The sequence below is a fragment of the Engystomops pustulosus genome, unplaced genomic scaffold (genome assembly GCF_040894005.1).
Source record: "Engystomops pustulosus unplaced genomic scaffold, aEngPut4.maternal MAT_SCAFFOLD_201, whole genome shotgun sequence".
In the NCBI taxonomy this organism is placed as follows: domain Eukaryota; kingdom Metazoa; phylum Chordata; class Amphibia; order Anura; family Leptodactylidae; genus Engystomops; species Engystomops pustulosus.
This window is the reverse complement of record NW_027285081.1, coordinates 62595-78023: the sequence shown is the minus strand read 5'-3', so window position 1 is coordinate 78023 and position 15429 is coordinate 62595. Positions and strand designations below refer to the sequence as shown.

The 15429-nt window shown below is 55.6% G+C and overlaps 1 protein-coding gene across 1 annotated transcript in view; it reads right to left on the bottom strand.

Annotated features, from left to right (window-relative positions):
• Positions 1 to 15429, bottom strand: part of LOC140109487 (aldehyde dehydrogenase family 3 member B1-like) — a 61071-nt gene that overhangs the window by 38407 nt on the left and 7235 nt on the right. Inside the window, exons 2-4 of the mRNA XM_072132015.1 lie at positions 2800 to 2965; positions 1894 to 2004; positions 245 to 365 (exon numbers count right to left, since the gene is read on the bottom strand). Of these exons, the coding sequence (XP_071988116.1) occupies positions 245 to 365; positions 1894 to 2004; positions 2800 to 2958 (391 nt within the window). The 5' untranslated portion in view covers positions 2959 to 2965. The remainder of the gene's footprint in view (positions 1 to 244; positions 366 to 1893; positions 2005 to 2799; positions 2966 to 15429) is intronic.

Below are 15429 nucleotides of genomic sequence, written 5' to 3'. Positions count from 1 at the left end.
ATTATATGATTGAATGTTTTAATGTTTTAAAGTAACAGTTTTATTATTATTATTTTAATGTTGGAAATTATTTATTAATATTTATTCTTGGTTACCCAATAATAAAACATTGCGGCCATTTTTCTCCATTAAAAACATTGTCTTGTGTCTTTTATTTATGCTATTTTTATATAAAGTTAATGAAATATGGGATTTGTGTTACCATGTAGGTGATGGAATAATCCACACACTGAGGAAGACTTACCTGCAGCAATGGCCCCGACCAGAGGGATCAGAGACAGATGCACCGGGTAATTCCAGGGGGCAATGATAAGAGCAACACCAAATGGCTCCTTCCGGATAAATGCAGTGTCCATCATTGTGACCTGGAACCAGAAAGACCCATCAGCAGGAGCAACAATGACAGAATGACAGATGTAACGTCTGTAACACCTCACCTCTTCTCATGTTGTATCCGGTAACTTACCCCGTCCCCTGGCCAGGGGGCCACATCACACCCCGCCCCCACATCGTACCCCGTATGGGGTACCTAGGCAGGACGTGGTGTAGTGCCCTGGAGAAGGGGGGAATTTTGTGGACTTATTTCTTCTATACACTGTTAGTAGCTTCTTATTGTATTTTACACTGCACAATGTGATATATACCCGGTTTATCTGTAATGTATGTTTAAAACTGTAGAAAGGGTTAATGAACCCTGAGAAGCATCAGATTTGTTTGGTACAAACCGAGATGACCAGATGACAGGTAATGTCTGGAAACTTGTTTACTGTCACGGTTACACCCGCAATCCTCGGTACGGATTGAGGGTGTACCCGTGCTTGCTGCCGCGGTCCCCGCTCCCCCAGCTCTCACTTACCTCTCCTGGCTCCGGCCTGCAGGCCGCAAGCTTCTTCCATGCAGTCGCGTGCTCCTGCCACTAGAGGGGGCGCGCGCAGACTTCTCCCAGCCTTAAAGGGCCAGCGTCCTCCTTATTGGCTCTGGCATTCCTGGCTCGGCCATATAGCCTGGCGACTCCCAGCATCCCCTGCCGGATCTTCAGGTCATTCTACTGGAGTGAAAGCCTTCCTGAGTGTTTCCATACGCCTCTGTGTTCCTATGGTGGTCCTGCAATCCTGTGGTGGTCCTGCCAGCCGTCCTTCAGAGGTCCCCGTGTCCCTACCTTGGCTGCCGCCGCGGGCCTAGTTGCACCCGCGGAGCGACCTGGTGACTCCCGCTGCAGCAAGACCATCCCGCTTTGCGGCGGGCTCTGGCGAAGACCAGGAGTTCACTTAGACTCCGCTCCCGGGTGCGGCTAAGGTTGTTATCTCCCGCGGTGGTCCAGGGAGTCCACTTACTTAGTCCTAAGGGACTAATCCCCATACACTGTGAGATTTACCACTTTAGAAACTTACCGTCATAGAATATTATGTGTAAGTTAAAGGGGGATTGCTTTGTCATTGTTTGTGCTGAATTTCTCTATTCCCAACCCCCCTAGTCCCTAGTGTCCTGTTATTAGGGAACTGGAGGTAAAGACTTTAATGACCAGACACAGACAAGGATAGTGAGTCCTAAAACTGAGCCCCCAGACTGTCCCTGCCTACTGACTGGGTCCACCCTAACCAGTGGCCAGTAAGTGAAAACACAAAACAAGTCAGAAAGAAGCAGAATCCAGGTAAACCCACAATTCAACTGCACAGAGTCAGAGATACAGGAGAATAGTCAAAAACTGAAGCCAAGATCAAAATACCGAAATATAGAAAACAGATCTCACTCTCAAACAAACAGGTCAAGATAAACTCCTCCGCTCACACATGTAACAAGGACATAGACCATGGTCTCCTCGGCTGTGACCAGGGTACAAGCCTTCAGGACACCCACACACTGGGCATTGTAGTGGCCTCTGCTCAGACTCACCATATTCCGGGACACGTGCTCGTCCTTCATCCAGGAGCCCAGGTTGTTGAGCGCCAGGTTGATCTCACTTTTCACCAGACTCAGCTCAGAAAGCTCTGCCTCAAATGAAGGCTGCAAAATGCAAAAGAGTGGTCAGCAAGTGCTGTCTGTCCTGCCAATGGAGCCCCTGACTGTACACCACCTCCACCACCAGGTGATTTCAGTCCTGTGTGGCAGCGCTACATGGCGGCATGTATGATATTCTGTTTTATGGTTAACAGGGGGGAGGGCGGCCCGTGGCCGTGCACACAGGGGGGAACGGGACAGCCCATCGCCGTGCACACAGGGGGGGACGGGACAGCCCATCACCGTGCACACAGGGGGGGACGGGACAGCCCATCACCGTGCACACAGGGGGGGACGGGACAGCCCATCACCGTGCACACAGGGGGGGACGGGACAGCCCATCACCGTGCACACAGGGGGGGACGGGACAGCCCATCACCGTGCACACAGGGGGGAACGGGACAGCCCATCACCGTGCACACAGGGGGGGACGGGACAGCCCATCGCCGTGCACACAGGGGGGGACGGGACAGCCCATCGCCGTGCACACAGGGGGGAACGGGACAGCCCATCGCCGTGCACACAGGGGGGGACGGGACAGCCCATCGCCGTGCACACAGGGGGGGACGGGACAGCCCATCGCCGTGCACACAGGGGGGGACGGGACAGCCCATCACCGTGCACACAGGGGGGGACGGGACAGCCCATCACCGTGCACACAGGGGGGGACGGGACAGCCCATCGCCGTGCACACAGGGGGGGGGGGGGCGGGCCATGGCTATGTACACGGGGGCCGCACATGGCTGTATACATAAGGACATTTTTAGTCCTCCTGGTCCCAGTGTCCTCCTGACTTTTCACCTTGTTCAGATCTTTCTTCAGGCTTTCTAAAATCTGGATTTTATTCTCTTCCAAGAATTTTCCTAGAGCTTCCAGCTGTGAGATGCGGAATTGCAGGGGCCGAGTTTTCCCGTCTCGGAAGCTGCGCCTCAGCCGTGTGATGGTGCTGCTGTAGTCCATGGTGTGGCTGTAGGATAGGAGACAATGACACTAAGATGTGACTGTGACAATCCATAGGACACGAATAGAGATCAGGGCAGCGGACAAGATGGGGGTTAAGAGAGAGTGGAGGAACACAGACAAAAAGCAGCGTCTTACCTTTGTATCTATGTATGATATGTGTATACATGTATGCATGTAGCTCGTCCTACATCTCTGTGTAATATGTATATCTACGCATGTTTAGTGTATAATATCTCACCCCTGTATGGGTTTGGACTGCAAACAGAGAAAAAGGCTGCAGGAAAGGAGCAATGCTCAGGAGTACAAGCAGGAGGAGAGGCTGCAGTTATATAAGGCATCAGAGAGAGGGATAGGCAGTGGGAGAGGCTGCAGGTATAGAGGGCATCAGAGAGGGAGAGGCTGCAGGTATAGAGAGCATCAGAGAGGGAGAGGCAGTGGGAGAGGCTGCAGGTATAGAGGACATCAGAGAGGGAGAGGCAGTGGGAGAGGCTGCAGGTATAGAGAGCATCAGAGAGGGAGAGGCAGTGGAAGAGGCTGCAGGTATAGAGAGCATCAGAGAGGGATAGAAAGTGGGAGAGGCTGCAGGTATAGAGGATATCAGAGAGAGGGAGAGGCAGAGGGAGAGGCTGCAGGTATAGAGGACATCAGAGAGGGAGAGGCAGTGGGAGAGGCTGCAGGTATAGAGGATATCAGAGAGAGGGAGAGGCAGAGGGAGAGGCTGCAGGTATAGAGGATATCAGAGAGAGGGAGAGGCAGAGGGAGAGGCTGCAGGTATAGAGGACATCAGAGAGGGAGAGGCAGTGGGGGAGGCTGCAGGTATAGAGGACATCAGAGAGAGGGAGAGGCAGTGGGAGAGGCTGCGGGTATAGAGGACATCAGAGAGGGAGAGGCAGTGGGAGAGGCTGCAGGTATAGAGAGCATCAGAGAGGGAGAGGCAGTGGAAGAGGCTGCAGGTATAGAGAGCATCAGAGAGGGATAGAAAGTGGGAGAGGCTGCAGGTATAGAGGATATCAGAGAGAGGGAGAGGCAGAGGGAGAGGCTGCAGGTATAGAGGACATCAGAGAGAGGGAGAGGCAGTGGGAGAGGCTGCAGGTATAGAGGATATCAGAGAGGGCGAGGCAGTGGGAGAGGCTGCAGGTATAGAGGACATCATAAGAGAGGCAGTGGGAGAGGCTGCAGGTATAGAGGATATCAGAGAGGGCGAGTCAGTGGGAGAGGCTGCAGATATAGAGGACATCAGAGAGGGAGAGGCAGTGGGAGAGGCTGCAGGTATAGAGGATATCAGAGAGGGCAAGTCAGTGGGAGAGGCTGCAGGTATAGAGGACATCAGAGAGGGAGAGGCAGTGGGAGAGGCTGCAGGTATAGAGGACATCAGAGAGAGGGAGAGGCAGTGGGGGAGGCTGTAGGTATAGAGGACATCAGATAGGGAGAGGCAGTGGGGGAGGCTGCAGGTATAGAGGACATCAGAGAAAGGGAGAGGCAGTGGGGAAGGCTGCAGGTATAGAGGGCATCAGAGAGAGAGGCAGTGGGAGAGGCTGCAGGTATAGAGGACATCAGAGAGGGAGAGGCAGTGGGGGAGGCTGCAGGTATAGAGGACATCAGAGAGGGAGAGGCAGTGGGAGAGGCTGCAGGTATAGAGGACATCAGAGAGGGAGAGGCAGTGGGGGAGGCTGCAGGTATAGAGGATATCAGAGAGGGCGAGGCAGTGGGGGAGGCTGCAGGTATAGAAAACATAATAAGAGTGAGCAGCAGTGGGAGAGGCTGCAGGTATAGAGGATATCAGAGAGAGAGAGGCAGTGGGGGAGGCTGCAGGTATAGAGGACATCAGAGAGGGAGAGGCAGTGGGAGAGGCTGCAGGTATAGAGAGCATCAGAGAGAGGGAGAGGCAGTGGGAGAGGCTGCAGGTATAGAGGACATCAGAGAGACGGAGAGGCATTGGGAGAGGCTGCAGGTATAGAGGACATCAGAGAGGGAGAGGCAGTGGGAGAGGCTGCAGGTATAGAGGACATCAGAGAGACGGAGAGGCATTGGGAGAGTATGCAGGTATAGAGGATATCAGAGAGGGAGAGGCAGTGGGAGAGGCTGCAGGTATAGAGGACATCATAGAGAGGGCGAAGCAGTGGCAGAGGCAGCAGGTATAGAGCACATCATAGAGAGGGAGAGGCAGTGGGAGAGGCTGCAGGTATAGAGGACATCATAGAGAGGGAGAGGCAGTGGGAGAGGCAGCAGGTATTGAGGTTAACCCGAGAGAGGGAGAGGTTGCAGGAATAGAGGACATCACAGAGGGAGAGGCAGTGGGAGAGGCTGCAGGTATAGAGGACATCAGAGAGGGAGGGGCAGTGTAAGAGGCTGCAGGTATAGAGGACATCAGAAAGAGAGAGGCAGTGGGAGAGGCTGCAGATATAGAGGACATCAGAGAGGGAGAGGCAGTGGGGGAGGCTGCAGGTATAGAGGACATCAGAGAAATGGAGAGGCTTCAGGTATAGAGGACATCAGAGAGGGAGAGGCAGTGGGGGAGGCTGCAGGTATAGAGGACATTACAGAGAGGGAGAGGCAGTGGAGGAGGCAGCAGGTATTGAGGTCATCATAGAGAGGGAGAGGCAGTGGGGGAGGGTGCAGGTATAGAGCACATCAGAGAGAGGGAGAGGCTGTAGGTATAGAGCACATCAGAGAGAGGGAGAGGCTGTAGGTATAGAGCACATCAGAGAGAGGGAGAGGCAGTGGGGGAGGCTGTAGGTATAGAGCACATCAGAGAGAGGGAGAGGCAGTGGGGGAGGCTGTAGGTATAGAGCACATCAGAGAGAGGGAGAGGCAGTGGGAGAGGCTTTAGGTATAGAGGACATCAGAGAGGGAGAGGCAGTGGGAGAGGCTGCAGGTATAGAGGACATCAGAGAGAGCAAGAGGCAGTGGGGGAGGCTGCAGGTATAGAGGACATCAGAGAGGGAGAAGCAGTGGGAGAGGCTGCAGGTATAGAGGACATCAGAGAAATGGAGAGGTTTCAGGTATAGAGGACATCATAAGAGGGAGAGGCAGCAAGAGAGGCTTCAGGTATAGAGGACATCAGAGAGGGAGAGGCAGTGGGGGAGGCTGCAGGTATAGAGGACATTACAGAGAGGGAGAGGCAGTGGAGGAGGCAGCAGGTATTGAGGTCATCATAGAGAGAGGGAGAGGCAGTGGGGGAGGGTGCAGGTATAGAGCACATCAGAGAGAGGGAGAGGCTGTAGGTATAGAGCACATCAGAGAGAGGGAGAGGCTGTAGGTATAGAGCACATCAGAGAGAGGGAGAGGCAGTGGGGGAGGCTGTAGGTATAGAGCACATCAGAGAGAGGGAGAGGCAGTGGGGGAGGCTGTAGGTATAGAGCACATCAGAGAGAGGGAGAGGCAGTGGGAGAGGCTTTAGGTATAGAGGACATCAGAGAGGGAGAGGCAGTGGGAGAGGCTGCAGGTATAGAGGACATCAGAGAGAGGGAGAGGCAGCGGGAGAGGCTGCAGGTATAGAGGACATCAGAGAGGGAGAGGCAGTGGGAGAGGCTGCAGGTATAGAGAGCATCAGAGAGGGAGAGGCAGTGGAAGAGGCTGCAGGTATAGAGAGCATCAGAGAGGGATAGAAAGTGGGAGAGGCTGCAGGTATAGAGGATATCAGAGAGAGGGAGAGGCAGAGGGAGAGGCTGCAGGTATAGAGGACATCAGAGAGAGGGAGAGGCAGTGGGAGAGGCTGCGGGTATAGAGGACATCAGAGAGGGAGAGGCAGTGGGAGAGGCTGCAGGTATAGAGAGCATCAGAGAGGGAGAGGCAGTGGAAGAGGCTGCAGGTATAGAGAGCATCAGAGAGGGATAGAAAGTGGGAGAGGCTGCAGGTATAGAGGATATCAGAGAGAGGGAGAGGCAGAGGGAGAGGCTGCAGGTATAGTGGACATCAGAGAGAGGGAGAGGCAGTGGGAGAGGCTGCAGGTATAGAGGACATCAGAGAGAGGGAGAGGCAGTGGGAGAGGCTGCAGGTATAGAGAGCATCAGAGAGAGGGAGAGGCAGTGGGGAAGGCTGCAGGTATAGAGGGCATCAGAGAGGGAGAGGCAGAGGGAGAGGCTGCAGGTATAGAGGACATCAGAGAGGGAGAGGCAGTGGGAGAGGCTGCAGGTATAGAGGACATCAGAGAGGGCGAGGCAGTGGGAGAGGCTGCAGGTATAGAGGACATCATAAGAGAGGCAGTGGGAGAGGCTGCAGGTATAGAGGATATCAGAGAGGGTGAGTCAGTGGGAGAGGCTGCAGATATAGAGGACATCAGAGAGGGAGAGGCAGTGGGAGAGGCTGCAGGTATAGAGGATATCAGAGAGGGCGAGTCAGTGGGAGAGGCTGCAGGTATAGAGGACATCAGAGAGGGAGAGGCAGTGGGAGAGGCTGCAGGTATAGAGGACATCAGAGAGAGGGAGAGGCAGTGGGGGAGGCTGTAGGTATAGAGGACATCAGATAGGGAGAGGCAGTGGGGGAGGCTGCAGGTATAGAGGACATCAGAGAAAGGGAGAGGCAGTGGGGGAGGCTGCAGGTATAGAGGACATCAGAGAGAGGGAGAGGCAGTGGGGAAGGCTGCAGGTATAGAGGGCATCAGAGATAGGGAGAGGCAGTGGGAGAGGCTGCAGGTATAGAGGGCATCAGAGAGAGAGGCAGTGGGAGAGGCTGCAGGTATAGAGGACATCAGAGAGGGAGAGGCAGTGGGGGAGGCTGCAGGTATAGAGGACATCAGAGAGGGAGAGGCAGTGGGAGAGGCTGCAGGTATAGAGGACATCAGAGAGGGAGAGGCAGTGGGGGAGGCTGCAGGTATAGAGGATATCAGAGAGGGCGAGGCAGTGGGGGAGGCTGCAGGTATAGAAAACATAATAAGAGTGAGCAGCAGTGGGAGAGGCTGCAGGTATAGAGGACATCAGAGAGGGAGAGGCAGTGGGAGAGGCTGCAGGTATAGAGAGCATCAGAGAGAGGGAGAGGCAGTGGGAGAGGCTGCAGGTATAGAGGACATCAGAGAGACGGAGAGGCATTGGGAGAGGCTGCAGGTATAGAGGACATCAGAGAGGGAGAGGCAGTGGGAGAGGCTGCAGGTATAGAGGACATCAGAGAGACGGAGAGGCATTGGGAGAGTATGCAGGTATAGAGGATATCAGAGAGGGAGAGGCAGTGGGGGAGGCTGCAGGTATAGAGGACATCATAGAGAGGGCGAAGCAGTGGCAGAGGCAGCAGGTATAGAGCACATCATAGAGAGGGAGAGGCAGTGGGAGAGGCTGCAGGTATAGAGGACATCATAGAGAGGGAGAGGCAGTGGGAGAGGCTGCAGGTATAGAGGACATCAGAAAGAGAGAGGCAGTGGGAGAGGCTGCAGATATAGAGGACATCAGAGAAGGAGAGGCTGCAGGCCTAGAGGATATCATAGAGAGAGAGAGGCAGTGGGAGAGGCTGCAGGTATAGAGGACATCAGAGAGGGAGAGGCAGTGGGAGAGGCTGCAGATATAGAGGACATCAGAGAGGGAGAGGCAGTGGGAGAGGCAGCAGGTATTGAGGTTAACCCGAGAGAGGGAGAGGTTGCAGGAATAGAGGACATCACAGAGGGAGAGGCAGTGGGAGAGGCTGCAGGTATAGAGGACATCAGAGAGGGAGAGGCAGTGGGAGAGGCTGCAGGTATAGAGGACATCAGAAAGAGAGAGGCAGTGGGAGAGGCTGCAGATATAGAGGACATCAGAGAGGGAGAGGCAGTGGGGGAGGCTGCAGGTATAGAGGACATTACAGAGAGGGAGAGGCAGTGGAGGAGGCAGCAGGTATTGAGGTAATCAGAGACAGGGAGAGGCTGCAGGTATAGAGGACATCAGAGAAATGGAGAGGCTTCAGGTATAGAGGACATCATAAGAGGGAGAGGCAGCAAGAGAGGCTTCAGGTATAGAGGACATCAGAGAGGGAGAGGCAGTGGAGGAGGCAGCAGGTATTGAGGTCATCATAGAGAGGGAGAGGCTGCAGGTATAGAGGACATCAGAGAGGGAGAGGCAGTGGGGGAGGCTGCAGGTATAGAAGACATCAGAGAGAGGGAGAGGCAGTGGGGGAGGCTGCAGGTATAGAGGACATCAGAGAGAGGGAGAGGCAGTGGGAGAGGCTGCAGGTATAGAGGACATCAGAGAGAGGGAGAGGCAGTGGGGGAGGCTGCAGATATAGAGCACATCAGAGAGAGGGAGAGGCAGTGTAAGAGGCTGCAGGTATAGAGCACATCAGAGAGGGAGAGGCAGTGGGGGAGGCTGCAGGTATAGAGGACATCAGAGAGGGAGAGGCAGTGGGAGAGGCTGCAGGTATAGAGCACATCAGAGAGAGGGAGAGGCAGTGGGGGAGGGTGCAGGTATAGAGCACATCAGAGAGAGGGAGAGGCTGTAGGTATAGAGCACATCAGAGAGAGGGAGAGGCTGTAGGTATAGAGCACATCAGAGAGAGGGAGAGGCAGTGGGGGAGGCTGTAGGTATAGAGCACATCAGAGAGAGGGAGAGGCAGTGGGGGAGGCTGTAGGTATAGAGCACATCAGAGAGAGGGAGAGGCAGTGGGAGAGGCTTTAGGTATAGAGGACATCAGAGAGGGAGAGGCAGTGGGAGAGGCTGCAGGTATAGAGGACATCAGAGAGAGCAAGAGGCAGTGGGGGAGGCTGCAGGTATAGAGGACATCTGAGAGAGGGAGAGGCAGCGGGAGAGGCTGCAGGTATAGAGCACATCAGAGAGCGAGAGGCAGTGGGAGAGGCTGCAGGTATAGAGGACATCAGAGAGGGAGAGGCAGTGGGAGAGGCTGCAGGTATAGAGGACATCAGAGAGGGAGGGGCAGTGGGAGAGGCTGCAAGTATAGAGGATATCAGAGAAGGAGAGGCAGTGGGAGAGGCTTCAGGTATTAAGGACATCAGAGAGAGGCAGAAGCTGCTGGTATAGAGGACAGAAGAGAGGGAGAGGCAGTGGGAGAGGCTGCAGATATAGAGGACATCAGAGAGAGGGAGAGGCAGTGGGAGAGGCTGCAGATATAGAGGACATCAGAGAGGGAGAGGCAGTGGGAGAGGCTACAGGTATAGAGGACATCATAAGAGAGAGGCAGTGTGAGAGGCTGCGGGTATAGAGGACATCAGAGAGGGAGAGGCATTGGGAGAGGCTGCAGGTATAGAGGACATCAGAGAGGGCGAGTCAGTGGGAGAGGCTGCAGGTATAGAGGACATCATAAGAGGGAGAGGCAGCGGGAGAGGCTTCAGGTATAGAAGACATCAGAGAGAGGGAGAGGCAGTGGGGGAGGCTGCAGATATAGAGGACATCAGAGAAGGAGAGGCAGTGGGAGAGGCTGCAGGCCTAGAGGATATCATAGAGAGAGAGAGGCAGTGGGAGAGGCTGCAGGTATAGAGGACATCAGAGAGGGAGAGGCAGTGGGAGAGACTGCAGGTAAAGAGGAGATCAGAGAGGGAGAGGCAGTGGGAGAGGCTGCAGGTATAGAGGACATCAGAGAGAGGGAGAGGCAGTGGGGGAGGCTGCAGGTATAGAGGACATCAGAGAGAGAGAGGCTGCAGGTATAGAGGACATCAGAGAGAGGGAGAGGCAGTGGGGGAGGCTGCAGGTATAGAGGACATCAGAGAGAGGGAGAGGCAGTGGGGGAGGCTGCAGGTATAGAGGACATCAGAGAGGGAAAGGCAGTGGGGGAGGCTGCAGGTATAGAGGACATCAGAGAGAAGGAGAGGCAGTGGGGGAGGCTGCAGGTTTAGAGGACATCAGAGAGGGAGAGGCAGTGGGGGAGAGTGCAGGTATAGAGGACATCAGAGAGGGAGAGGCAGTGGGGGAGGCTGCAGGTATAGAAAACATAATAAGAGTGAGCAGCAGTGGGGGGGGGGCTGCAGGTATAGAGCACATCAGAGAAGGAGAGTCTTCAGGTATTAAGGACATCAGAGAGAGGCAGAGGCTGCTGGTATAGAGGACAGAAGAGAGGGAGAGGCAGTGGGGGAGGCTGCAGATAGAGCACATCAGAGAAGGAGAGGCAGTGGGGGAGGCTGCAGGTATAGAGGACATCAGAGAGGGAGAGGCAGTGGGGGAGGCTGCAGGTATAGAGGACATCAGAGAGGGAGAGACAGTGGGGGAGGCTGCAGGTATAGAGGACATCAGAGAGGGAGAGGCAGTGGGGGAGGCTGCAGGTATAGAGGACATCAGAGAGGGAGAGACAGTGGGGGAGGCTGCAGGTATAGAGGACATCAGAGAGGGAGAGACAGTGGGGGGGGGCTGCAGGTATAGAGCACATCAGAGAGGGAGAGGCAGTGGGAGAGGCTGCAGGTATAGAGGACATCAGAGAGAGGGAGAGGCAGTGGGGGAGGCTGCAGGTATAGAGGACATCAGAGAGGGAGAGGCAGTGTAAGAGGCTGCAGGTATAGAGGACATCAGAGAGGGAGAGGCAGTGGAAGAGGCTGCAGGTATAGAGCACATCAGAGAGAGGGAGAGGCTGTAGGTATAGAGCACATCAGAGAGAGGGAGAGGCAGTGGGGGAGGCTGTAGGTATAGAGCACATCAGAGAGAGGGAGAGGCAGTGGGGGAGGCTGTAGGTATAGAGGACATCAGAGAGAGGGAGAGGCAGTGGGGGAGGCTGCAGGTATAGAGGACATCAGAGAGAGGGAGAGGCAGTGGGGGAGGCTGCAGGTATAGAGGACATCAGAGAGGGAGAGGCTGCAGATATAGAGCACATCAGAGAGAGGGAGAGGCAGTGGGGGAGGCTGCAGGTATAGAGGACATCAGAGAGGGAGAGGCAGTGGGGGAGGCTGCAGGTATAGAGGACAGAAGAGAGGGAGAGGCAGTGGGGGAGGCTGCAGATATAGAGGACAGAAGAGAGGGAGAGGCAGTGGGGGAGGCTGCAGATATAGAGCACATCAGAGATGGAGAGGCAGTGGGGGAGGCTGCAGATATAGAGCACATCAGAGAGAGGGAGAGGCAGTGGGGGAGGGTGCAGGTATAGAGGACATCAGAGAGAGGGAGAGGCAGTGGGAGAGGCTGCAGGTATAGAGGACATCAGATAGGGAGAGGCAGTGGGAGAGGCTGCAGGTATAGAGGACATCAGAGAAAGGGAGAGGCAATGGAAGAGGCTGCAGATATAGAGGACATCAGAGAGGGAGAGGCAGTGGGAGAGGCAGCAGGTATAGAGGACATCAGAGAGGGAGAGGCAGTGGGGGAGGCTGCAGGTATAGAGCACATCAGAGAGAGGGAGAGGCAGTGGGAGAGGCTGCAGGTATAGAGGACATCAGAGGGAGAGGCAGTGGGGGAGGCTGCAGGTATAGAGGGCATCAGAGAGAGAGAGGCAGTGGGAGAGGCTGAAGGTATAGGGGATATCAGAGAGGGAGAGGCAGTGGGGGAGGCTGCAGGTATAGAGGACATCAGAGAGAGAGAGGCAGTGGGGGAGGCTGCAGGTATAGAGGACATCAGAGAGGGAGAGGCAGTGGGAGAGGCTGCAGGTATAGAGGACATCAGAGAGAGAGGCAGTGGGGGAGGCTGCAGGTATAGAGGACATCAGAGAGGGAGAGGCAGTGGGAGAGGCTGCAGATATAGAGGACATCAGAGAGAGGGAGAGGCAGTGGGAGAGGCTGCAGGTATAAAGGACATCAGAGAGGGAGAGGCAGTGGGGGAGGCTGCAGGTATAGAGGACATCAGAGAGAGGGAGAGGCAGTGGGAGAGGCTGCAGGTATAGAGGACATCAGAGAGAGAGAGGCAGTGGGAGAGGCTGCAGGTATAGAGGACATTAGAGAGGGAGAGGCAGTGGGGGAGGCTGCAGGTATAGAGGACATCAGAGAGAGGGAGAGGCAGTGTGAGAGGCTGCAGGTATAGAGGACATCAGAGAGAGGGAGAGGCAGTGTGAGAGGCTGCAGGTATAGAGGACATCAGAGAGGGCGAGGCAGTGGGGGAGGCTGCAGGTTTAGAGGACATCAGAGAGGGAAAGGCAGTGGGGGAGGCTGCAGGTATAGAGAGCATCAGAGAGGGAGAGGCAGTGGGGGAGGCTGCAGGTATAGAGGACATCAGAGAGGGAGAGGCAGTGGGGGAGGCTGTAGGTATAGAGGACATCAGAGAGGGAGAGGCAGTGGGGGAGGCTGCAGGTATAGAGGACATCAGAGAGAGGGAGAGGCAGTGGGAGAGGCTGCAGGTATAGAGGACATCAGAGAGAGGGAGAGGCAGTGGGGGAGGCTGCAGGTATAGAGGACATCAGAGAGAGGGAGAGGCAGTGGGGGAGGCTGCAGGTATAGAGGACATCAGAGAGGGAAAGGCAGTGGGGGAGGCTGCAGGTATAGAGGACATCAGAGAGGGAGAGGCAGTGGGGGAGGCTGCAGGTATAGAGCACATCAGAGAGAGGGAGAGGCAGTGGGAGAGGCTGCAGGTATAGAGGACATCAGAGAGAGGGAGAGGCAGTGGGGGAGGCTGTAGGTATAGAGGACATAAGAGGGGGAGAGGCAGTGGGGGAGGCTGCAGGTATAGAGGACATCAGAGAGAGGGAGAGGCAGTGGGAGAGGCTGCAGGTATAGAGGACATCAGAGAGAGGGAGAGGCAGTGGGGGAGGCTGCAGGTATAGAGCACATCAGAGAGAGGGAGAGGCAGTGGGGGAGGCTGCAGGTATAGAGGACATCAGAGAGAGGGAGAGGCAGTGGGGGAGGCTGCAGGTATAGAGGACATCAGAGAGAGGGAGAGGCAGTGGGGGAGGCTGCAGGTATAGAGGACATCAGAGAGGGAGAGGCAGTGTAAGAGGCTGCAGGTATAGAGGACATCAGAGAGGGAGAGGCAGTGGAAGAGGCTGCAGGTATAGAGCACATCAGAGAGAGGGAGAGGCTGTAGGTATAGAGCACATCAGAGAGAGGGAGAGGCAGTTGGGGAGGCTGTAGGTATAGAGCACATCAGAGAGAGGGAGAGGCAGTGGGGGAGGCTGTAGGTATAGAGGACATCAGAGAGAGGGAGAGGCAGTGGGGGAGGCTGCAGGTATAGAGGACATCAGAGAGAGGGAGAGGCAGTGGGGGAGGCTGCAGGTATAGAGGACATCAGAGAGGGAGAGGCAGTGGGGGAGGCTGCAGATATAGAGCACATCAGAGAGAGGGAGAGGCAGTGGGGGAGGCTGCAGGTATAGAGGACATCAGAGAGGGAGAGGCAGTGGGGGAGGCTGCAGGTATAGAGGACAGAAGAGAGGGAGAGGCAGTGGGGGAGGCTGCAGATATAGAGGACAGAAGAGAGGGAGAGGCAGTGGGGGAGGCTGCAGATATAGAGGACAGAAGAGAGGGAGAGGCAGTGGGGGAGGCTGCAGATATAGAGCACATCAGAGATGGAGAGGCAGTGGGGGAGGCTGCAGATATAGAGCACATCAGAGAGAGGGGGAGGCTGCAGATATAGAGCACATCAGAGAGAGGGAGAGGCAGTGGGGGAGGGTGCAGGTATAGAGGACATCAGAGAGAGGGAGAGGCAGTGGGAGAGGCTGCAGGTATAGAGGACATCAGATAGGGAGAGGCAGTGGGAGAGGCTGCAGGTATAGAGGACATCAGAGAAAGGGAGAGGCAGTGGAAGAGGCTGCAGATATAGAGGACATCAGAGAGGGAGAGGCAGTGGGAGAGGCAGCAGGTATAGAGGACATCAGAGAGGGAGAGGCAGTGGGGGAGGCTGCAGGTATAGAGGACATCAGAGAGGGAGAGGCAGTGGGAGAGGCTGCAGGTATAGAGGACATCAGAGAGAGAGGCAGTGGGGGAGGCTGCAGGTATAGAGGACATCAGAGAGGGAGAGGCAGTGGGAGAGGCTGCAGATATAGAGGACATCAGAGAGAGGGAGAGGCAGTGGGAGAGGCTGCAGGTATAAAGGACATCAGAGAGGGAGAGGCAGTGGGGGAGGCTGCAGGTATAGAGGACATCAGAGAGAGGGAGAGGCAGTGGGAGAGGCTGCAGGTATAGAGGACATCAGAGAGAGAGAGGCAGTGGGAGAGGCTGCAGGTATAGAGGACATTAGAGAGGGAGAGGCAGTGGGGGAGGCTGCAGGTATAGAGGACATCAGAGAGAGGGAGAGGCAGTGTGAGAGGCTGCAGGTATAGAGGACATCAGAGAGAGGGAGAGGCAGTGTGAGAGGCTGCAGGTATAGAGGACATCAGAGAGGGCGAGGCAGTGGGGGAGGCTGCAGGTTTAGAGGACATCAGAGAGGGAAAGGCAGTGGGGGAGGCTGCAGGTATAGAGAGCATCAGAGAGGGAGAGGCAGTGGGGGAGGCTGCAGGTATAGAGGACATCAGAGAGGGAGAGGCAGTGGGGGAGGCTGTAGGTATAGAGGACATCAGAGAGGGAGAGGCAGTGGGGGAGGCTGCAGGTATAGAGGACATCAGAGAGAGGGAGAGGCAGTGGGAGAGGCTGCAGGTATAGAGGACATCAGAGAGAGGGAGAGGCAGTGGGGGAGGCTGCAGGTATAGAGGACATCAGAGAGAGGGAGAGGCAGTGGGGGA